General features: G+C 40.0%; 2 protein-coding genes across 5 annotated transcripts; one reads left to right on the plus strand and one right to left on the minus strand.

The window, feature by feature from the left end:
* Positions 1–426: 426 nt before the first annotated feature.
* Positions 427–3,392, plus strand: lg07h1orf146 (linkage group 07 C1orf146 homolog). 2 transcript variants are annotated; one of them, XM_089001278.1, is made up of 5 exons: positions 427–761; positions 1,932–2,025; positions 2,139–2,301; positions 3,137–3,215; positions 3,285–3,392. In XM_089001278.1, exons 1-5 carry the CDS (start codon positions 702–704, stop codon positions 3,390–3,392), a joined length of 504 nt encoding a protein of 167 aa, XP_088857404.1. In that variant the 5' UTR covers positions 427–701. The 2 variants fall into 2 exon arrangements, 1 of the variants encoding a protein (XP_088857404.1); XR_016115597.1 differs by lacking the exons at positions 427–761; positions 3,137–3,215; positions 3,285–3,392 and having other exon boundaries at positions 1,930–2,048; positions 2,139–2,278.
* On the minus strand, positions 3,389–12,191 carry glmnb (glomulin, FKBP associated protein b). 3 transcript variants are annotated; one of them, XM_089001275.1, is made up of 18 exons: positions 11,994–12,191; positions 10,127–10,252; positions 9,594–9,704; positions 9,414–9,522; positions 9,104–9,341; positions 8,595–8,688; positions 7,782–7,948; positions 7,271–7,324; positions 7,162–7,192; positions 7,011–7,100; positions 6,034–6,075; positions 5,885–5,958; positions 5,537–5,621; positions 4,557–4,666; positions 4,421–4,484; positions 4,208–4,343; positions 3,826–3,920; positions 3,389–3,544 (listed from the first exon to the last, which is right to left on the minus strand). In XM_089001275.1, exons 1-18 carry the CDS (start codon positions 12,075–12,077, stop codon positions 3,389–3,391), a joined length of 1,866 nt encoding a protein of 621 aa, XP_088857401.1. In that variant the 5' UTR covers positions 12,078–12,191. The 3 variants fall into 3 exon arrangements, with proteins under 3 accessions (XP_088857401.1, XP_088857403.1, XP_088857402.1); XM_089001277.1 differs by lacking the exon at positions 11,994–12,191 and adding an exon at positions 10,365–10,471; XM_089001276.1 differs by lacking the exon at positions 11,994–12,191 and adding an exon at positions 10,342–10,446.
* Positions 12,192–24,101: the final 11,910 nt, after the last annotated feature.

The following is a 24,101-nucleotide window of genomic DNA, read 5'->3' on the forward strand; positions in this document are numbered from 1 at the left end:
TTGAATAAAATAGGTCACTTTTAGCCCTAAAATATAACATGAATTCGGTTAAATGGGTGTATGAATATAGTAAGTATGTGGTACACACAATATTGGGGGAAGATAGTACCTGACAGTTAGCTTTTTTGGGTTGTTTGTCTGTCGTGTGAGGAAAATAAATGGCGCCTTCCTTGCTAAATAAACCAACAAACATTGGGGGCTTTAAAAAGACAAGGTAGCGTAAATCACAGTGCTGGCTGGTAAATATTTCCGGCTCTTACAAATTAAAAGTATTGTGGCGACGTTTATTTTAAATAAATCAATAAAGCCACAAGAAAATGTCATTTAAATGATAGCAAATGGCTTCGTTAAAGTTTTGTGATGTTTTTGACAACCCATCAGCCTTTTTTTTGTCGTTGAAATGCCGAAAGATGAAAGATGGAAGTGATAGTGGTGATCTAATTTAAAACCAAGTAAAAAAAAATCAAACGCCGAACTTTATAAACGACGTTTCGATTCAACACTATTTTTGACAGAAGTGACCGGATACTCGTCGTCGTTAACGCCATCGATTAGCAAAGTAGACAAGCTAACTAACTAGAAGCTAACTCGCTAGCTAACTACCTGACGCCGGGGTAACAACAGAAAGCTTAAAAATATAACGAAAACTTTGTTGGGGGTATTTTTTTTAATTCAAAATTACCTTAATAACTCTTTTGGTGATGTCGTCTGACGGGGAAACGAGGTGGACAACAACTATTATCATTAGCACGTCACTGCAGGTAAGCGGTTGGTGGCGAGATGCCGGTTACGGAAATATAACCACGGCGTGACATTAAAAAAATGAAGTACTTTCTGTACTTTAAGTCAATATTTACATTTTTTTTATTTTCATTCCCTCGAGTTCAATGGGATATACCTATATGTGTATGGCTTTTTTTGATTGAAGTAAATGTTTCTCTTTTGTTTTTTATTTCGAGTACATTACCTGTACCGTAGTTCTACTTAAGGGACAACCGACGTCACTTTTTTGTTTCCTAACTGACATCAGAAAATCGTTTTATAGCATCTAAAATACCCAAAACACGCTGTATGATATTTTTATTCAAATGCAAAACACCAATAAAAATGACTTAGTGTCCAAAATCTGCAAAAAAATTGAGCTGCGAATTGGGCATTTTCAGAAAGACCCGCCCCCAGCTCGTGACGTCACGCCAAGACAGCTTGCATTGCTGGAGAATCAAAACAATGGCTTCAGATTTGGAGAAGATGCTTTCTTGTTACACATCCAGTTATGAATATGATTCAAATAGTTCCGAAGAGGAGAGCATACATGTTTGCAATCGATTAAAGAATTTATTCCGTGTCATTTTGAGGCATGCAATGTAGCAGTCCAGATTCCCCAGAAAAGAGGCAGAAAATGGCAAGCTCTTGTAGACATGACAGTGTATTGCGTTTCCACAGGCTGATAAATTCCCTATATGGAGCAACGAGGTTTTCAGACCAAACAAGCATTGACGTGATGGAAGGACTGCTACGATGTGTCCTTTTTTTCCAGTCAGGGGCGTTCCTTCAGTGACGTCACGTACGGACTCGTCACCAACTCAAAAACAAGACTTCCGGAATGTTCAGCGCAAGTCTTAAAACGTAAAATATAGCTATATGCGCTGGAATCTTTGTAAAATATGCTCAGTAGAAGTCATTTAAAGTGATTTTACAAATTATGGACGCAACTTGTCTGGAGGTGTCGGTTGTCCTTTAACTGCGTAATTACAGGCAGAAAATCCCCTTATGTTTCGAAAATGTTAAATTTCATTATATTATATTATATAATATGGTATGAGAAAATGTGTGATGAATTATTATTGACGAATTTTTATCACATCCCTATACGGTGTTTATCAAAATATCAAAACTTTTGACTCGATTGATGTCTTTTTTTTTTTTTGTAGAGCCATGAAACCATCCGGATGCTCCGAGCTCAACAACACAGAATCCGACTGTCCGATAGTGTGGAGTGTGGCTCCTTTATTTTTCCTCTTTCTGGTAAAAAGATGACTACATTTAAAGTAATTGAGAGTAAAATATTACATTTTTGTAATTGCGTTAAAAGCAAACTGGTCTCGTGCTAATTACAATCATGTCTTGCATGTCCGAAGGTACTGCTTTCAAAATGGTGGACCCTGAAAATGTCCAAGATGAAGCGGACCTGATGGAGCAAATCCAAAAATTTGTGCGGGTCCACCGCAATAGTTTTGTGCTGCTGTACGCTCCTTTTAACGGCAAACGACAACTGGAGATGCTAGCACTCATCCAGGAAAAGTAGAATAAACAACTAATTTTCTGGGTTTTTAGGCGGAATTTGAGTTGGGATTCATATTCTGGGTCAAATGTTAATGCTACAAATGAGCCCAGATAGCCATTTTAAAAGTTATGTTGTAAAGAGTTTGGAGAAGAATTATCCACCATGCAATATGTATCTGAAAGGTTTTATAATAATTATAAGAATAAGAATAAGAATAATAAATGGCATTTATAAGCACCTTTCAAAACTCTCAAGGTCACTTTACAGTCACAGGAGAAGTTTTCATGTGGGTGAGCAGTGGCAGCCACATGCACCAGCATTCACTCAACCCGGAAGTAACTCAAATAGATAGAAAGCTGGCAAAAAAATAGACCAAAAAAGTCACAAGTTCTTCAGTGAGATTGATAGCTACCTAGCTATCTATCTATTTGCTACCTAACTATCTGTCTAGCTAGCTACCTAGATATCTATCTAACTAGTTACTTAGCTATCTATCTAATTGCTATTTAGCTCGCTGACTGGCTATCTAGCTGGCTACCTAGCTATCTATCTATTTGCTATCTAGCTATCTATATGCTATTTAGCTCGCTATCCGGCTATCTAGCTAGCTACCTAGCTAGCTATCTATCTGTTTGCTATCTAGCTGGTCAGCTGGCTATCTATTAGTGATGGCTAGCTATTACCTATCTATTAGCCAGCTTTCTATCTATTTGAGATGGCGAGCCAAATAGCAAATAGATAAATAGCTAGGTAGCTAGCTAGATAGTGAGCTAAATAGCAAATAGATAGGTAGCTATCAATGTCACTTAAGAAGTTTTGACTTTTTTGGTCTATTTTTTTTTTTATGTTCAGATTCTTCAGCAGTAATCTCCGTGTCTTGCCCGTGCGAAACAACAGCGACATTCTCAAAGGAATGCTAACTATCGCAAAGGTAAGCTTGCGTTTGCACTTTTTTTTCTTCCTCCATATTTAATTCCTGTTAGGTCAATTAATTGTGAAGGCCACGAGCAAGCCTCACGTGGACCGCATCCGTCACAGAATGTCTCTGGCCAAAACACACATCGTGGAAAGAAGCCCCGTGTGGGATATGCTAAAGAAGCTAGGCTAATCGGCAGCGTGCGTCAAAACATTTTTTTTGTGTTGTTGTTCATTCAAACAAAATAAAGAGCTGGCGTGGAGATTCTTTTCCGCGGCAATCTCCTCCGTGCGAACAATGAGGCTCTCCATCAGGTCAAAGGTCACGAGAGCGCTCTGCAGGACCTGTAGGTAGAGTTCCAAATGAAAACAATGTCATCTGATTGATAACGTGCGTTTGTGTGTGTGCGTGAGAGTGTGTGTGTGTGTGTGTGTGTGTGTGTGTGTGTGTGTGTGTGTGTGAGACAGACAGAGCGAGAGAGAGAGAGAGAGAGAGAGAGAGAGAGAGAGAGAGAGAGAGAGAGAGAGAGAGAGAGAGAGAGAGAGAGAGAGAGAGAGAGAGAGAGAGAGAGAGAGAGAGAGAGAGAGAGAGAGAGAGAGAGAGAGAGAGAGAGAGACTGTTTTACCTGGTGCCGCATCTCGGGGGACATTTTCGAGGTCGCGTCTCGTTGGACTTGCTGACTTTGGAGGGACGTCCGGGTGTAGTTTGACTCTCTGGCCGCTAGAGGGCAGAATTGGCAAACATTATCACATGGAGAGAGAGAGAGAGAGAGAGAGTTTTTCGCTCAAATAAAAGGAATCCAATCAGGCAAGTGGACCACTACTTATCGAAACAGATGATTAGTTCAATCAGAATTGCGCACTCTAGTGGTGACACTTGAAATTAACTCATTCGTTGCCATTCACGAATGTATTTGGGAATTGAATATATGACATTACGTTTTTGAAGTGGGCCTGAAAAATATCCCCGATTCAAAAGTTGCCGTTGACTCTCTTTTTTTTTTTTACCTCTGGCTTTGAGTTTGTGCTCATCTCTCAGCTCGTTCAATTCGTTCGTGTAAAACGATCTCGAAACGTTGATGCACACGCGCAGCGTTTTGGTGTACGCCTCCTTGACGCCGCAAACGCCTTCCCACACATCCGCCTGCGGATAGACGAAATGATATCGAGGGCCGAGACAAGTGAGAAACGAGGACGTCCCCATCCGTCCGGGTGACCTACATTGCATCTCAATGGCTTGTCCCGGATGACAAGGTAGCGCAGGAGGTTCAGGTTCTCCATGATTCTGGATGAACACACAAAATATATATTTTCATTTTTGCAACTTTTCATATTAACAATACGGAAAGAGACTTACCTGTCCATATCGTGGAGCAGGTTTGTTTGCGCACCCTGAGGCAAACTACACGCCAAGCCGAGCAGCGATACCAACGCTGTCCCCAGGAACCATCTTGTGGCGTTGCCCGGCTATAAAATAGGAATGGACATTTAATTTTTCAACACGCAGGTGTAATAATAATAATAATAATAGTAGTAGTGGTAATAGTAGTCGTAGTAATACAGTAAAGTCTCGTTATATCGATATCGGATATATCGATAGTCCCGGTTATATCGATATTTTGTCGGACTCCCTTGAATATCGATATAACGAGACTTTACTGTAGTAGGAGTAGTAATAGTAGTCGTAGTAATAGTAATAATAGTAATAGTAATAATAATAATAGTAGTAGTAGTAATAGTAATAATAGTAATAGTAATAATAATAATAGTAGTAGTAATGGTAATAGCTTAGTAGTAGTAGTAGTAATAGTAGTTGTAGTAGTAATAGTAATAATAGTAAAATAGTAATAGTAATAATAGTAGTAGTAATGGTAATAGTTTAGTAGTAGTAGTAGTAGTAGTAATAGTAATAGTAGTAGTAAAAGTAGTTGTAGTAGTAATAATAGTAATAGTAATAATAATAATAATAATAGTAGTAGTAATGGTAATAGTTTAGTAGTAGTAGTAGTAATAGTAGTTGTAGTAGTAATAGTAATAATAGTAAAATAGTAATAGTAATAATAGTAGTAGTAATGGTAATAGTTTAATAGTAGTAGTAATAATAGTAATAATAATAGTAGTAGTAATAGTAATAGTAGTAGTAGTAAAAGTAGTTGTAGTAGTAAAAATAGTAATATTGTAATGATAATAATAATAATAGTAATAATAAGAATACTGTAGTAGTAGTAGTAATAGTCGTAATGATAACAATGATAATAACAATAATAATGATCCTGATAATAATAATAATAATAATAAATTTCATTGATAAGCGCCTTTCAAAACTGTGAATGTCACCTTCATGGAGAACTCCACTTGATTTTTGATGTTCTTCACAATGTAACTTTCAACTCCTGGATGCTTGCTGGTTTTTAGCAGGCTTCTGTTGATGTTATTTAAAATAAATCAATTAAAAAAACAAAACAAATGGAAAACAGTACAGAGTGTCCTTAAAAGACAACCCTGTAATAACCCTGGCACCGGAGTGAAGGGGAGGGAGGGAATCAAGCTGCGGTCCATTTTGTGTGTGAATTTCAGAGCTCCAATCAATATTTTTTTCCCTCCCGAATGGCGCGTCACGTCATTACTTTTCAATACCCGAAAAAATTCCGGAATGGTAGTGAAGGAGTACAAAAGACAACTTGCGTGAAGAGCTTGTGCTTTCCCTCAACGTCCAGTTTATTGATGAGGAGCTGAATAACCGCGCGTCCACTTTCTCTCTGTAAACACACATTCCCGTCATTTGCTAATTACTGACGTCAAAAGTCATTATGACAAAAAATATATATACTCACCAGATGTCGCATGGGACATTCGGTCAGAAGCAGGAGGAGACTCTGGAATATTTGATAGTACCATTTTAAATTTAGCAGCCCAAATATGAATCATACCGAGAAGCGTTCAAGGTACTAGATGAGTTTTGATATACAGTACAGTGATACCTTAGCGTACAAACTTAATTGGTTCCCCGAAAGTGTGTGTGTAAGGCGAAAAGTTAGTCTTCCAAACACTTATTTCCCATAAGAAACCATTAAAATGAGAATAATCCGTTTCCAGATCGCCATAAAACATAATTTTCTACTACTAAATAAGCCTCAAAACTACACAAAATATACCGTTTTTATGTATAATAAATGTGCTATTGGATTGTAATTAAAGAAATACATTTTACTGTATAATAAAGTAATTTTATTTACCTTTGTGATGGTTGTTAATGTAGTTAACTCTTGATGATATCCGAGTGAAGTTGCCGTGCTTTCTCGGCGATAATACCCTCACTCAAACAGTTCCTGCTAGCTGCTTTCCGTTCATCCAAATCAACAGAAGTTTTTCAACCTCTTCTATTGCCTGAGACCATTGCTAAGACAACACAGAAACACCCTTAGCCACACGTAGCAATGGTCGACTTAGCATACTGCTACTGGGACGCCAAGTCATACAAACGCACACCTCATTCGTGTTTTTCGATGATCTCCTTCTTCTGCTTGACCGTTATTTACTTTTGTGTCCTCTTCATCTTAACACTCGCCTGTGGTGGGGTCTTTTTCTGGCCCATAACAGCAAAAGTACTCCACTCGATAACAAACCACGTCTGCACTCAAAGAAAGTGGGTGTGGAAAACTAGTCCGCCAGCCACCGCGGCGCTGTTCGAACGTGTGGTTTGGTGTTCATCCGCCGAAAACTAGTCCGTATGCCAAGATTCTATTCTCGCGAAAAAGTGAAAAGTCAAAGCGTTGTAAACCGAGGTATCACTGTACGTGAAAAGTGGCACCTGCTTCACATCGTAAAAGCTCTTGAGTTCCATCAGTGCGGCGAGCAAGCTGTTATCCGGCGTTCTCGCCAGACTTTTTTCAAACAGCGCCTGGAGGATCGTACGGTGAAATCCCACCACGCCGCTTTTATGACAAATGTGGATTCCTTACCAGTCCTTTGAGGACGTGCGACTCCTTTTTGCTGACAAAGTGAGACAATTTGAGTGGCATGAAAAGAGAAAAAAGCCAAAGAATCGTTCATTCGGTGTTTGCGGCGTACCTCCTGAGAAGCGGCTCGACGTATTCCAGGTTGCCACGAAGAACAAATTCGGGGCTGGAAACAAAAAGAAAAGAGGCTTCAAAATTAATGCGCTCAAAAATAAAGAGCGAATAATGTATTTGATTATGTGTGTGTGTGTGTTTGTTTGTTTGTGTGTGTGTTTTTGTGTGTGTATTTGTTTCGTGTGTATGTTTTTTGTGTGTGTATGTGTGTGTTTGTTTGTTTGTGTTTGTTTGTGTGTGTATTTGATTTTGTGTGTGTGTTTGTTTCGTGTGTATGTTTTTGTGTGTGTATGTTTATGCGTGTTTTTGTTTGTGCGCGTGTGTGTGTGCATGTGTTTATGTATGTGTTCATTCGTGTGTGTGTTTGTGTGTGTGTGTGTGTGTGTGTGTGTGTGTGTGTGTGTGTTTGTTTATGCGTGTTTTTGTTTGTGCGCGTGTGTCAAATATCAAATACAAACACACACACACACAATGAAATAGAGCGAGAATGTCGGGATTCAAAGTGTCACCTGAACACGACAGGGAAGCGTTCTGCGTCCAGCTGCGTGACAAACACCAGATACGCCAGGCAACCTTTGGACTCCGTCAGATGATTTTTGTCCATCTGGATGTTCTTCTTCACCGTACTGAAGTACAGGAGGTCAGCCGCTGACTCTTGGATGGCGGATAAAGTGGCCTGTATACATAAAGAAATAAACAAACAAAAAAACCCAAATGAACGAACAAACAAACAAAAAAAAAACAAATGAACGAACAAACACACACGAACGAACACATACATAAACACAAACACACGCGCGCACAAACAAAAACACGCCTAAACAAACACACACACAAACACACGCATACACACACAAAAAACATACACACACACAAAATCAAATACACACACAAACACACACACACAAACACACACAAACAAATACATACAAAATCAAATGCACACAAACAAATACATACAAAATCAAATACACACAAACAAACACACACACAGACAAACACACACAAAATCAAATACACACACAAACAAAAATCAAATACACGCACACACACAAACACAGACACACAAACGAACACAAACACACACAAAAACACACACAGACACATAAACACACACATGAACAAACACATACACACGCAAACAAACACAAACACACAAAAACACATACAGACACATAAACACACACATGAACACATACACATACACACGCAAACAAACACACACACACACACACACACAAACACTCATACACACATTGATGCATAAATAAATCAATCAATAAAAGGGGGTAGGAGCCTTTGAGCAAATGTAGTTTAGCTACCATGATGTTTGAGGCAAACAGCCACATGGGCGTCGTGGTGGTGCTGGTCGTCAGCGGCGCCTCCAGCAAAGGTTCTCTGAGGCTTCTCATGCAACTGCATTTAGAAGAAACATCCACATTGAACCTTCAGAGTCACCAACGTAACGGGTTGAGACCACCATTAGCTCATTTTGAAGTCACTTTGTTGCTCCATTGTGGTGAGGAGATGAAGAAGAAAAAAAACAATGCTACTCTCATTAGCTTGAGGAAAAAGTTAAAAAATTTGAATAAAAATAATAATAAATACATTTCATTTATAAGCACCTTTCAAAACTCTCAAGGTTACAGTTCACTCAACCCGGAAGTAACTCACATAGATAGAAAGCTAGTTCGCTAATAGCTAGAAAACTAGCAAGATAGCTAATAGCTAGCTAGCTAGATCGATCGATAATTATTGATAGATAATTATTATAGATAGATAGATAGCTACCTGTGCTATCACAAAGCCAGTTATTTGTAATCAAACGTACAACTTAAGGAGCTCCATCTTCATCCGCCGGGGTTCCTCTTCTTCCTGGTTCCTCACCTGGCCCGAGAAGGTCCTCGTGAAGGCGATCAAAACATGGCAGCAGCGACCCAAGCCCCACTGGTCCTCCTTTTCCAGCTCTTCTGTGTACGGCACCGGCAGCCGAGTGAGCTGCTTGTGCAGGACCTTCAACGAAGAACCCAGCCAGGACGCCTGCTGACCTTCCGTCACCCTCAGCAGGGCTTGTTTGAGCACAATGCACTTCAGTACTTTGTACGGCAGGAGGCGCCGTTGAACTGCATTAAAAAATAGACCTGCTTCAAGATGAGGGACCGCTAACACGAAGGTCTGGGAAATAGAAGGCGAATCTGTATCTTCTATGATGTCCAATATGTTCTTCAGGACTTCATCTGGCCCGCAGGTCTATGTGAGAGGGTGAAGAAGATGACCTTCACCCCAGTAGTCTTAGTTGTCACGGTCATGTTCGAACCCACCTCGGTCACGTGTGCGATAGCCGAATAAATGCGGTCCCGAGTCTTCTCGTTCTTCAACGCTTCCTTCGTGAGAGGAACCAAGAGGATACAGCCCATGGAGCGGACGATTCCCTATATAAAAATAAATATTGATCATTCATATCTAAAAAACGATCTTTGAGACAGGATTACAAACTAGTTTTTTTCTTCTGTATGGACAAGAAATTGATGCGGAAAAGGTGCTTAAAAGAATAAATATTTGTTTTTAGAAATGTAGTTAATATTTGTCATTTGTTTTATGTTGGGAAGTCAACACGAAAATGTTCTCGACAACAATATTCGGCTTTTTTCTCCACCGCACCGAAATTGTCGACTGAATATGACGTCAGAACACGCACCGCCGAGGTTGCGAATATCACGTGACCAAACTCGGTAAAGCAGGTCTTTAAGGAGTGGTGTACGTTGGTTTTCGTTGACAAATGATTCCAAATATGATTGATCTTAAGTGTTTCATTTGAAAGTCCCACTCCGAAACGGTTGGAATTATCGATTACCTGATTTTCCTCGTTTTGAAGGAACGTGAGGAAACGCTCGCTGTCTCCCTGAGCGAGACACGAACATGCCAAATCCTTGAAATCCTGCCGGTCTTCGGTTGTCAGCTCCTCCCCTGGAGTGTCTCGCTACAATAAATAAAACGCGTGATTTTATCAGCTTCTTTAAGTCACTCAACCCGGAAGTAACTTCAATAGATAGAAAGCTAGATAGCCACCGAGCTCGATTAATTAATAATACCCAGGGATTTGGTGCATGTGCAGATCTTCTTAATATATATTTTTAAATGCCCAAAACCCTGAAAACACTAAACTGTAAAATGTAAATTCAATGCTGGATCTTGACCGAAATAAATAAATAGTCCCTCTCCGAGTAGTGCGATCCCTTGGCGCCCCCTGATGACGTAAACGTGTACGTGCAGTCATTCTCCTTCTAACGCTCCCAATTTCATAACAACAATAATAATAATAATAATAATAATAATAATAATAGATTTAATTTATAATCTTCAAAACGCTCAATGTCACTTTACAGTCACATGATGAGCTTTTCTGTGGGTGAGCAGCGGCGGCCACACGCGCCAGCGTTCACTCAACCCGGAAGTAATTCCAATAGATACCAATCTACCAATCTAGTAGATAGCAAGATAGATAGTCAGCTAGCGAAATTCATTAAGGATTTGGTGCATGTGCAGATCTTAAAATGGATTTTGAAAAACCGGACAACACTAAATTGTAAAATGTAAATTATATGGCAGATCTTGACTAAAATAAATATAGTCCCTCTCCGAGTGGTGCGATCACTAGGCGCCCCCTGATGACGTAACGTGTAGTGCAGTCATTCTCCTTCTAACGCTCCCAATTTCTTCCAAATGAATTCTCTTGTCCCGTCACCAGCCACGATTTTCATCTATCTCCTCCCAACTTTTATATTTATAATATATATTTACTCCAAGAGAATTGTCTTATTTTTTCATCAATATTCACAATAAATATAAATTAATAAACTGCAACATTAATAAAGGCAAATCCAATCCAAGATTGTGATTTAATGTGTGATTACAGAATAGGTGACACGTTTTTTTGTACAAAATGAACTGAAATGTAAGTTTTGGGTGAGGGACAAATTCGCTAGGTATTAGCTATCTATTCGCTAGGTATTAGCTAACTATTCGCTAGCTATTAGCTATCTATTCGCTAGCTGTTAGCTATCTATTCGCTAGCTGTTAGCTATATATTTGCTAGCCGTTAGCTATCTATTCGCTAGCTGTTAGCTATCTATTTGCTAGCTATTAGCTATCTATTCGCTAGCTATTAGCTCGCTAGCTAGCTTGCTATCTATTTGAGTTAATTCCGGGTTGAGTGAACGCTGGCGCGTGCGGCTGCCGCTGCTCACCCACAGAAAAACTGATCCTGTGACTGTAAAGTGACCTTGAGAGTTTTGAAAGGCGCTTATAAATGAAACGTATTATTAATTATTATTATTATTAATGTACTAAGTCTACGGTGTTGCTCGCTCCTTTATTTCAGAAGTTTTATTGACATTTGGTTGTTCTGTTGGCTTTTCCTTTGGCTGAACTCCATCTAGTGGAGGCATTGGAAATTGCGACGTATAATGCGGCGCGCCTGATGTATGAAAAAAAAGTACAAATAAGCTAATTAATGTGCAGTTAATGTGCAGATATTGTATTTTTTTAGTCCCTTTTCACCCACAAAAAAATAAATAATCAGGCTCGTTGAGTCGCAAAAATTATTATTATTATTATTATTAGTTTCTTCCATTATGCTGTTGATTTGAATGTGATCACTGCTTTTTATTTCTGTCATTTTTTTTTAACATAAGATGTTTTGGAGAAGGTTTTGGACTCACCCATCGCTGGATGAGGTCGTTTACCTTCCCCTCGTTCATCATCACGTTCGCCAATGACCTTTCGGGCAATCCTTTTACCACCATGTCTTTTTATTCCAGCAGCTGGCGTGACCGCCGCAAACTTGTCAGAACTGCGCTTGGCCCCAACAAAACTGTCTCTCGGTACTTGGATTCCGAGAGCGAGAGGAAGCCCCGACGTAAACCTCTTAGCTGTCCTTTGTGCTGTAAGAGGATTACTCGGTACGCTCGCACAACATGCTTGGAAGTGTCTGGAAGGATCTGAGGACCCACTTGAAACGTGACAACAATGAAGGAAAGTTCCGCTTTTCAAAAAAAAAGTGCTGATTTAAAAACACATTTGCGCTGTTACGTGGTGATTTGAGGGTGACGTGTTGCTGGACGGGACTAGAGTGGCCAAAGTGGGGTGATTCGAAAGCGCAAAGGGGCCAGGCTGACAAGCCGAGCAAGATATGAATTAGAAGCAACCAGAAGATGTTTCAAGAGACAAAACCAGATATCAAATAAAAATGGGGAAAAAAAGCAGATGGAATGGAATTAATGAGCCCGTTTCCACAGGCTGATTAATTCCTTACACGGAGCTTTGTCGCCCTCTTATGCCTCCTTTTGGTGCAACATGAAGTTTTCAGACCAAACAAGCACAGCAAAATGCATTGACGTGATGGAAGGACTGCTACAATGTGTCCTTTTTTTTTTCGGTCAGGGGCGTTCCTTCAGTGACGTCACGTACGGACTCGTCGCCAACTCAAAAACAAGACTTCCGGAATATTCAGCGCGAGTCTTAAAAGGTAAAATAAAGCTATATGCTGTATATATTGGTATATATTGCGGTATATATTGTAAAATACGCTCAGTAGAAGTCATTTGAAGCTATTTTACAAATTATGGACACAACTTGTCCGGAGACGTCGGTTGTCCTTTAAACGCCACGAATTTAAGTATTTCATGCAATTTGTTTCACGTGTTGGAAATGTTTATTTTTGCCACAAAGAATTCAGGATTTTCCTCAACGTTTGTATCCGCATCATTGGCGCAGGAAAGGAAGAAAATGGATTGATTTTGAGCTAATGCAACAAACAAGCTGTTGCGTGGATTAAAAACCACTTTCCACCATATTGCACGCGATACAAAAGACGACTAAGACTCAGCTCATCCCTCTCATTTCACGTTTGTGTGTGTGTGTGTTTGTTATTTTTGCGTACAATAGAAGGACAATCACAAAGCTCCCGACCGTCCTGATTTTTCACAAATGGGCGGTGTTTGAACGACGGGATTTTGGGAGGCATCTGCCACACCCCCTAACTCGCCACCCGCTGTCTCCGTACAGTGTGATGAAAGCGCGGCACAAAAAGCAAACAAAAGTGCAGCTTGGCCCTTTTTAATTAAGAGTCGCTGAGCTTTTGCTTTCGCGGTGCTGTCAGGGTGAGGAATTCAAACACACCCCAGGCTTGGTTTTTAGTATAATAATAATCCATTTCATTTCTAAGCGCCTTTCAAAACTCTCAAGGTCACTTTACAGTCACTGGATCAGTTTTTTCTGTGGGTGAGCGGCGGCAGCCACATGCACCAGCGTTCACTCGACCCGGATGTAACTCAAATAGATAGAAGGCGAGCCAGCTAGCCAACAGATAGCCAGCAAGCCAGCCAGCTAGCCAATAGATAGCCAGCTAACCAGCCAATAGACAGAACTCTAGCTTGATAGATAGCTAACAGATAGCCAGTCAGCTAGTAGATACAATCATGTTGTTATGCTAGCCTCGCATTTGCTTTTAATTTGTGCATAATCAGTCAAATACTATTTTTCTAATTGACAATAATTGACAGGAGCATTTTATTCGAGAACATATTGTATTCATTTTACTATTTGGCACTTTTTTTTTGAAACAACTAAAATTGGTCGGTAATCCTGTTATGTAAATATCAGCCAAATTAATTATTTTACATAGTGTTAGCAGCACAGATCCATCCTAGGTCGCTGGTGTTGCTTTATTTTTAATTGGAGCATAAAACACACGTAAAAGCATTCCATTTTCTCAAAAGTGTGTGTTTCGTAAATCTGTATTTATAGGTAACATCCAACATACGACCGGCTCGACTTACGACCACCTGTACTTACGACCACGACCTCCAGACCCTATTTTTAAAATTTTAAGAGGGGGAGTTTGCGAGTTTGATGAAGAACTAGGTAAAATTGTGGCAGAGAAAGCACCTACAAGGGATCATTCCTCAAGATGGTGAAAGAAGAAGGCTACGTTCCTCATCAAGTGTTTAATGCTGAGGAAACCGGCCACTCCATTCCATCAAGCCATCAATGACCATCACAAAGGTCAATAAAACGACTATTATAGAGTACAGTTTATTTATTTAATTATAATACCATAGCACATTTATTATACGTAAAATAAGGTATATTTTGTGTCATTTTAAGGCTTAGAAAATTTGAAAGTTGAAAATTATGTTTTATGGGGACCTGGGAATGGATTAGTCTCCTTTTTCGCTTTACACACTCATTCTGGGAACCAATTAAGTTCGTAAGCTAAGGTATCACTGTACTCCGAACGGCCTTATGGCTCGTAAAAAAGGATATATGGACTCCCTTTTTTCTTGATCTACTTCCTACTTTTCAAGATTTGCTTTGCTTATGTTGACCGCCGTCCGTCCCGGGAGAAATGCGGAAGTCAGTCAAAGAAAAAGCATCAGCCGCATTTCCTAGGTGACCTTTTAGCAATAGCTGGGTTTTAAGTGAACGCTTTATCCAGTCCACTGCCCTCGCAGGCCTGAAAGAGGAAAAAAAAAAAACATGTTGAGTCCCTTCGGGGGATTTGGTTAAGATGCAGTGATGCTTTCGCAAAAATCTCGTCAAAGATCTGTCGAGTCTGCGGCAGGATTAAATCATATGGCGTCGTCGTTGGAGTATCGTTGATGATTTCAACATTATCGTCATTGGAGCCAACGGTATCGACGCGGTTGCTCACGTGAAGCGGCCATTTTTTATTATTTTTGTCGTGACAAAAAAAAAAAAAAAAAAAGACGTCCAGTCGAGTGTAACGGAGATGATTTGACATCAGACTTTTGCTGCCGGAATATCTTTGGGAGTTGTGGGGGTGGGGGGCTTTCAGCTTTGGACCCCCAGTGGCCCTGAGAGCTAATGGAGTTGGTGGTCTCACCAGGGGATGACCTACGCCCCCTTTTTGTAAAAGCTTTACCCCGTAGCAAACAATCGCAGGGAGGGTCGGCGTGTTGACGTTGAGGGACAATTTTCCCGCGCATCTCCCCGACACGTCCGTCACGCGACTGACTCTGCGTTTGGCGGCGGAGGCGAAAGCTCCCAAGGCGACGGCGACGCCATCTGTCCGCCATGAAGAGAAGGCGACGCGAGTTGTAAAACTCGTCGCCGATCAATACACACAGACTCTCGCTCGGGCTCGACAGGCGACCGATCAATATGGGAATTACACCAGAACTGTCTGGCGGCCATTTTGCGGAATTGTTTGTGAAGGCGCGGGGTTAGCATTTTTTTTGGTCATAAGATGCTAACATTGTGTTCTAAAATTGTAAACATTCTACAGTGATACCTCAGTTTACGAACCCCTTAGTTTATGAACTTTTCAGTTTACGAATGTTAAATTTATGAACATTTTACCTTGGCTTACAAACTATTTTTCGGGATACACACGGAGCTGCCACAATGAGTGATGTGTCGTTCGCGAACGAGCCCTTTCTTCTAACAATAAAATCGCATCCGACTTCTTTTGGTCCACTACTCCCCGCCCCTAGTCGTCGGTTAAAGCCACGTGATTGGTCAAGAACGCAGCAGTGAGGGGAGGTGGTTTAAACATTAAAGAGACGGGCAGACGACAGAGAGAGAGAGTGACAAAATGGAAAGAAAACAGTGAAATTTGGACTCGTTTTAACTTTGATAGTTCAAAGGCAGAGTGTAGACTGCAAGGTTAAAATTCCCATCAATCAGGCTCCACAAATAACACGCACTAGCGATCAGCTCAATTTGAAATGAAAGGGAACCAGCTATTAATGAAGTTTCTAGTGTGTCTGCTTGCATCTGTTGCTGTTGCAATATCACAACTTCCAAGATGTACAACCCAGAACTCCTTGAGACACTTTGTGCAAAAAGCTATCCATTCCATCAAGCCATCAACGACCATCACAAAGGGAAATAAAATGACTTAGTGGTTTATTTCTTTCATTATAATACCATAGCACATTTATTATACATAAAATAAGGTATATTGTGTGTAGTTTTAATGAGGATTTAGTTGAAAATTACGTTTTATGGGGACCTGGGAACGGATTATTCTCATTTTAATGGTTTCCTATGGGAAATTATTTTTTGGGATACACACTTTTCACCTTACACGCTCTGTCTGGGAACCAATTAAGTTTGTAAGCCAAGGTATCACTGTACTTGGAAATTTGTGGCGTGGTCGTCGCGGTGTCACCCCCCACCGCCCTCCCACCCCTTGGGGAACTGATCGAAGATGTTACATGTGAACTGGCTGTCAAGACGATTCTGTCAACTGCTGTTTAAAGATGCTGACACACCATGTTTGGGGTACCGATGTCTTGTTGCAAGTGATGGGAGGCTTTTAGTCGCATTCTCTCCCCCCACCCAAACCGCCTTTATCCGTTTAAGTGTTCACTCGAGTGCGACGATTCCAGTTTTCACCTGCCACACGCGTCTCCTGACACTTTGTAGCTACTCAAGCCTTCCTTTTTTCAGGTCATCTGCTCGCAACCCTTTTGATTTTCATCGGCGACTTTTCCTCTGTTGACTCGTGTTTTTTTTTTTTTTTTTTTTTTAAGAACACACTATTTTTTTTTTTACATGTAAGCCGCACGGTGATTTAAATAAAGCCTTTCAAGGACAAACCAAAAGTTCAAACCAAAAGATTCCACTTTTGTTTCAATGCTTTGTAGCGATGGGAATTCCGGCTCTTTTCTTTTGGCTCGGCTCACTAAAAAAAAAAATCTGGCTCATTTGGCTCTCAAATGGCTCCTCAGTTTCGCGTACAAACGTGCAAAAATCGGAAAATACGGCCGGTTGACAGGTATGGTTTTACGGACTCCATTTATATATATATATATATTATATATATATATGTATATATATATATATTTTTTTTTTTTTTATTTTTTTTTTTTTTTTTATTTTTTTTTACCAAAACGAGTTTCCTGGCCCGTGTTGTGATCTTTATGAAAGCTGGGCAGGGCGGGATCAGATTCCGGTTGGGTTTATCAATCTTTCAGAGGATGCCAGAGGGAGAATGGACAGCCGCTGCAGTGCCACGATCCATTTCTTTCCACTGCTGTAGTGATGTGTCGTTCGCAAACGAGCCGGATCTCCGAAGTGAACGAAGAGAGCCGGTTCCTAACAAGGAGCCGGAAATGGGAGCCGACTTCTTTTGTCCTCTATTCCCCGCCCCCGGTCCCATCACTACTATTTTCGCTTACAACAGAATGACATGATTTTTGGTAGTTAATTAATAGATGATTTTTGGTAGTTAATTAATTTAAGCAACCAAAAAAACTGAGGAGCCATTTGGGAGCCAAAAGATCCGGATCTTTTCAGTGAGCCGAGCCAAAAGAACCGGCTCTCTGAAAAGAGCCGCAATTCCCATCACTACTATTTTACCTTACAACAGAATGAGATGATTGTTGGTAGTTAATTAATACATGATTTTTGGTCGTGAATTAATTCAAGCAACAAAAAACTGAAGAGCCATTTGGGAGCCTAAAAGAGCGGATCTTTTAGTGAGCCGAGCCAAAAGAGCCAGATTTTTTTAGTGAGCTGAGCCAAAAAAAACGGCTCTCTGAAAAGAGCCGCAATTCCCATCACTACAGTGTCTAATGTAGAAGCAAGTGATTAAAAACGGATTTCTTCCCGCTAAAAAGTCCCATTAGGATGTCAGATCTAAAACGTCGCAACACCGAGAATCCCTCCCTGGTTGTCCGGACCTCCGAGCCCCGTGGAAGTCCTTTTTTTTTAACCTGATTTTGATCCTTCTACAGTGTGACACATGACCACACAAGACCCCCGAATGAGCATTAGCACAAGCTTCAGCACACTCGACATTGGCCGCCGCCGCCGCTCAAATCATTCATTAAATCAGAACACAAAAAGTAACTTTACTTGAATGCCTCGCCATTAATATTTCATAGCGGCTGAGGATGAATCTTTGTCGTTTTTTTTTTTTTTTTTTTTTACACTGCTTCCCGCAGCTGCGGAAGGGCACTTATGGCTCCGCCTACTTCGGCGACGGGCCGGTATGAATATTTCAGTGGGATTCATCGGCGACATCAACTCGCCGGTTTTCAAAGCGGCGTCGACCCTCATTTACATACGTCCGCTTGGGTTATTTATTTGAGCACGCTAACATACACGTACACAAGCGTAAGTGGACATGCTTTGAAGTGTGAATGAAAACAAACATTTGAAAAATGACACGGCAACGATGATTCTCGTCATACGTCACAAACAAAAAGAATGTTTAAAGGACAACCGACACCATTCTTTTGGTTGCTAACTGACATCAGAAAAACGTTTTTTAGCATCTAAAATACCCAAAACACGCAGGCTGATATTTTGAGTCAAATGCAAAACCATTTGATTTGTGTTTTTGTGAATGTTTTTAATCAAGAAAAAAAATGGAAATCAATTTAGGCACGAGCACAATATCCAATCAAAAGTACTCATTAAGAGAAAAGGAAAAAAAAAGACTTTAGGGGGTGCGAAAGACTGAGTTACATTAACCTCGAAGATTAGCACGCCTCCATTGCCCCAATGGATTTTTTTTACAAGTTCATTGACATAAAATGTCTACCCATAATGGAATGACATGGGTGGTGCTTAATCGTATCCGGTCAAACAATGCTCAGGCTCACACGCAATCATCTGTTGATATGTGATGCTAAATGAAGCGGCTAAACACACATACACATAGCTCCCTACTTGACTCACGCTGTTTAAGGCCCCAGACCCGACTAATGGAAAGCTTTCAAGATGGCCGATTTTGAATGTGTCAGTGTGTGTGTGTGTGTGTGTGTGTGTGTGTGTGTGTGTGTGTGTGTGTGTGTGTGTGTGTGTATGTGTTCTGGGATTTAGAATCACTCACATACACACAAGCACCTTGGGACATGCCATTATAACCAAGTCGAAGGACTGAAAAGGAAAACACATTGACACCCCCCCCCCCCCCCCCCACCCCATCAGCACACAGTCACCAACCTTGGAAAAAAGCTTTGTGACTAGCCACATCGTCATTTAAACGACCCCCCTTTAAACGAAATAAATATCAAGTTTAATCGAAATAATGTCCTTGTATGATCCATTAAATCAGGTTATGCTGTTGTTAGCACACAAATGCTAACAAAGCTCCAAACGCTTAGCTGGAGCCAGAGACTAAGCTAAAAAGTGTTCCACGTTGTTGGATACCTATGTAAAATCTAGCAATTAGCTATCTATTAGCAATTAGCTATCTATTCGCTGGCTGACTAGCTGTCTGGCTATCTAGCTGGCTATGTGTTGGCTATCTAGCTGGCTAGCTATTAGCTGTCTAGCTGGTTGGCTATCTGGCTATCCATTTATTACCTATTTATCAGCTAGCTAGCTTCTTATCTTTTAGAGTTATTCCGGGTTGGGTGAACGCTGGCGCGTGTTGCTCTAAGGCTAAGCTAATGATCGGTCAAATACAGTGAGACCTCAACTTACGAACTTAATTGGTTCCCAGTCAGATTGTGTAAGGCGAAAAGTGTGTATCTCAAAAAAATAATTCCCATAGGAAACCATTAAAATGGGAATAATCCGTTCCCGGGTTTCCATAAAATATACTTTTCAACTAAATAAGCCTAAAAAACTACACACAACATACCTTATTCTATGGATAATAAACATGCTATTGTATTGTAATGAAAGAAATACACTGCATTGTATCATAAAGTCACTTGCCGTTGGAGGTCGAAGGTCAAAGGGAATTGCTGTTTGGAAAGAGAGGCGCATTACATGAGGACTGTAATTAAAGAAATAAACTGCTGTAAAATAAAATTGTATTTCAGCAAACGGTGGTAACGGAGAGAAAAAAATAAAACGGAAGGGGTGTCAGTACTTTGTGGATGAACTCTCATCCCAAAAGGTATAAAGTAGCGGTGTTAAATGGCGATATGCGGGTCGCCGTGTGTCTCTTCTTGTTATTATTTTCATGCTCTGGCTTCTTTTCTTTCTGCGGCATCATGAATAATTTGTTCGTGCGTCTTGTTGAAGCACTGACAGCTGCTTTGCACTGTTTGTCACATCGGGTGAATAATGAATAAGGCTCCATGTTGAAGGAAAAAATGGCGCAAGGGTGGAAGGGGAGGGCGGGAGTGTCATGTGTACAACTCAAACTTTGCTCAACTCTCCAAATCCGCCGTTGAGTTAATCACTGCTGCGAGCTCGTAGGTTCCATGGCAAAGAACTCGTCAGACCCGCACAAAACAAAGCCGTGCAAATATTATGACAACACACACACACACATACACACACACGCACACATTCCTGTTTCAATGGTTTTGTGAGGTCCGGATAACTCCAGATAAAGGAGTGAGGACCACCTTTGCTGATAAATTTAGAGAAGAACTAGTGTTCCATTTGAACACTTAATGTCACCCTATTTCCCACTACAACTTCTGTAAAAACAAAGAAATAAAAAGTGGACTTGAAACTGAAATAACAGCAGGAGTGAGGTTTCTGAATGGCTACATTCAAAGTCCTCACCCTTGTAGTGAATTTGGTTAAAATATCGTTTTATTTTTTCCTCTCATTAACCACGCACACACACACACAGTGAGTAAAAAAGTGTGTGTATCCAAGTGAAATGAAAATACACACCAAAAAAAATCATTTTGGGTGAATTTGTGAGGACCTCTCTGAAACTTCAACAGATGATATATATAGACCCTCTATACGCCTTTAGAATGAAAAACTTGTCAAAAATGTCCTCACTATGTATGGTATAAAATGTTAGCAGTCCTTACAAGACTAGTCATACAAACACACACACACACAAACACACACACATTCCTGTTTCAATTGTTTTGTGAGGTCCGGATAACTCCAGATAAGGAGTGAGGACCACCGTTGCTGATAAATTTAGAGAAGAACTAGTGTTCCATTTGAACACTTAATGTCACCCTATTTCCCACTACAACTTCTTTAAAAACAAAGAAATAAAAAGTGGACTTGAAACTGAAATAACAGCAGGAGTGAGGTCTCTGAATGGCTACATTCAAAGTCCTCACCCTTGTAGTGAATTTGGTTAAAATATCGTTTTACTTTTTGTGGTATGAACTTTTTCCTCTCATTAACTACGCACACACACACAGAGTAAAAAAGTGTGTGTATCCAAGTGAAATGAAAATACACACCAAAAATTGATTTTGGCTGAATTTGTGAGGACCTTTCTGAAACTTTAACAGATGCAAATATAGACCCTCTCGAAGCCTTTAGAATAAAAAACTTGTGAGGATCGTCCAAGAGGTACTCAATTGTCAAAAATGTCCTCACTACTTATGGTATAAAATGTTAGTGGTCCTCACAAGAGTAGTCATACAAACCCACACACACACACACACAACGGGTTTAATGAGTAGCAGTGTCACCTGAGGGCGGTCATGGCAGTCACACTCTGTGCTTTCTACTCATCAGCAGCTTGTCTCTTTACAGTTCAAATAGCAAGCGGTTCTGTTGTCTGTTTGACATCAACGCGTGGAAACAAGAGCCAGATGTCGTGTTGACATTTGAAAAATCAGGTAAATGTCATCAAAGGATCGTCAAATATTAGCTGTCATTCTGTTGTATGGGAAAATAGTAGTGATGGGAATTGCGGCTCTTTTCAGAGAGCCGATTCTTTTGGTTCGGCTCACTAAAAGGATCTGGCTCTTATGGCTACCAAATGGCTCCTCAGTTTTTGTTTTTTGGGTGCTTAAATAAACTAACTACCAAAAATCATGTCAAATTATGTGAAAAACGAATTACTCATGTGAAAAATACTTTTATTTATACGGGTTGATTTCTATGTGCACAGAGAGCATCCACTAACGTTCACTTTCCCTGTGGTCTGATAATCAGCTGTCACTAATTTGCTTTTCATATTAATAATGCTATCATACGAACGAGTAAAAAAACATCATAATTGAATAATAATAATAACAGCATAATGTGATAACATTTGTCCACCTGTCTACCCTAACTCCCCTCTCCCTCCTTTTCCTCACTGCTGCTTGTGTATGTAATTCTCCCTTCCTTCCTCTACCACGGATATCGACCAATCACGTGCGGCTTTAACCGAAGACTGGGGGTGGGGAATAGAGGACAAAAATAAAGTCGGCTTCCATTTCCGGCTCATTGTTAGGAACCGGCTCTCTTCGTTCACTTCAGAGATTCGGCTGTAAGAACCGGCTCGTTCGCAAACGACACCTCGCTCGGCGCTAATCCTCTTCCTTAAATTTGACCACTCGACTAACTTGTTTTTTTTGTGATGTGATCGATTTTGTGAATTCAGTCGTAATTTTACATTCGATTTTGTGTCGAACAAAATATAAAACAAAGAACTATTGACTGTTTTGTCTCAACAATGTCATTAAATAATGACATTGAGTCTTGGCTATAAATAATGGCTGTTGTTAGCACAAAATGCTAACAAACGTGTCGCTGGAGCCAGAGGCAAAGCTAAAAAAGTGGTCCGTACTGTTTTATTGTCAAAGAATCGATCTTATAACTGAAATGAACCATTCAGAAGACCACTCCCGATAATATCTCTTCAACCGTAACAATAAATATCAAATTTTAAACGGAAAATTATCGTTTGATGGTGTACCTAATGAAGTGACTCGTGAGTGGAATCGAGCTCGGGTGTCAACTTGGTTACGTGTGACAAGTTCCGTTTATCGTCTTCTCATTATTCATTTGTCGAAATTATCTCATACATATTTAATCTCTATCGCCATTACAAATATCTTTTGTGTGTGTGTGTGTGTGGAATATATTAATAAAAAAATGTTCCTTACCCGAATGAGGGACACACAAGGAAGTCAAAATATTAGGAACAGCCCACCGAGCAAATGCAAAAAAAAAAATAGATCAATTTTTGTTTGGATTGGGTTTTAAAGAGCGAAAGAAAGGCGGCAGATTTATTAATAAATCATTTTTTATCTTCCAAAAAGTAGTGGTCCATCCCTAGCCCAGCCGTGATTGATTTGTACATGTGGCCCGAGGCATGATGGGAATGTGGTTACATTTAATGGAAGGTTGTTTTTTTTCTTCTTTCTGAGATTGACTTTTTTCTCCCCCTCTCTGGGGAACATGAAATGTTAATAAAAATAAATAAATAAAATAAATGCAAGATACAGTATGAGCGTTCTTATCTCGCTGCGTTTTGTATCCACACGACCCCCATTCGCAGCTTCCTCTTCATAGTTCTTTTTTTTTTGTGGCGTTTAAAATATTAAAAACGGCTCTCCGGGACCTCGTGCATGTTGACCAAATGAGGCGTGAAAGCTCGCTAAAATCTTTGTGAATCACTGATTTCAATCACGCGGGCGCACACGAAAATAAAAACGATATTTTTAATTATTATTATTATTATTATGAGTTTGATTTTGACATGTCAAAATCGGAATTTTGATTACTTCCGGAGTGAACAAAATACCCGTCAATTTATGTCTTCCACGTATTCTATACGTTTTTTTCAGAATTTTAAATTGTGTACACCGTATAACAACTTTTATACGATAAAATAAAAAATAAAAAACGATTTTAATAAAACTGATCTTGTGTTACCTATTTCGGCTCTAATCCGTATAGAAAAAATGGGAACTGATACTTTAACATCATTGTTGCAGACGAAGCTAAATTGTAACAGTGTTTGCTACAGAGAAAAACAATCTTTAAAATTGACGAAGTCTGCTAAATCCTGCACTGCTGTATATAATAAGCAACATTAAATTTAACACATGTGGAGAGAGCACTAAGATTGTTTTTATAATTGCTACTGGTGTGTATTAAGTAAATAAAATAATGTAAACAAATGACCTTTGTTT

This window comes from Hippocampus bargibanti, linkage group LG07 (genome assembly GCF_051943395.1).
Source record: "Hippocampus bargibanti isolate YZ-2025 linkage group LG07, ASM5194339v1, whole genome shotgun sequence".
NCBI lineage: Eukaryota > Metazoa > Chordata > Actinopteri > Syngnathiformes > Syngnathidae > Hippocampus > Hippocampus bargibanti.

Excerpts from the sequence above, each read along its gene's own strand:
- lg07h1orf146 (XM_089001278.1), top strand. The coding sequence starts at position 702 with ATGTCGTCTGACGGGGAAACGAGGTGGACAACAACTATTATCATTAGC. Across the intron at positions 762-1,931 it reads TCATTAGCACGTCACTGCAG|AGCCATGAAACCATCCGGAT; the intron begins GTAAGCGGTTGG and ends TTTTTTTTGTAG. Across the intron at positions 2,026-2,138 it reads CTTTATTTTTCCTCTTTCTG|GTACTGCTTTCAAAATGGTG; the intron begins GTAAAAAGATGA and ends GCATGTCCGAAG.
- glmnb (XM_089001275.1), bottom strand. The coding sequence starts at position 12,077 with ATGGTGGTAAAAGGATTGCCCGAAAGGTCATTGGCGAACGTGATGATG. Across the intron at positions 9,523-9,593 it reads CTATCGCACACGTGACCGAG|ACCTGCGGGCCAGATGAAGT; the intron begins GTGGGTTCGAAC and ends CCTCTCACATAG. Across the intron at positions 4,485-4,556 it reads CTGCTCCACGATATGGACAG|AATCATGGAGAACCTGAACC; the intron begins GTAAGTCTCTTT and ends GTGTTCATCCAG.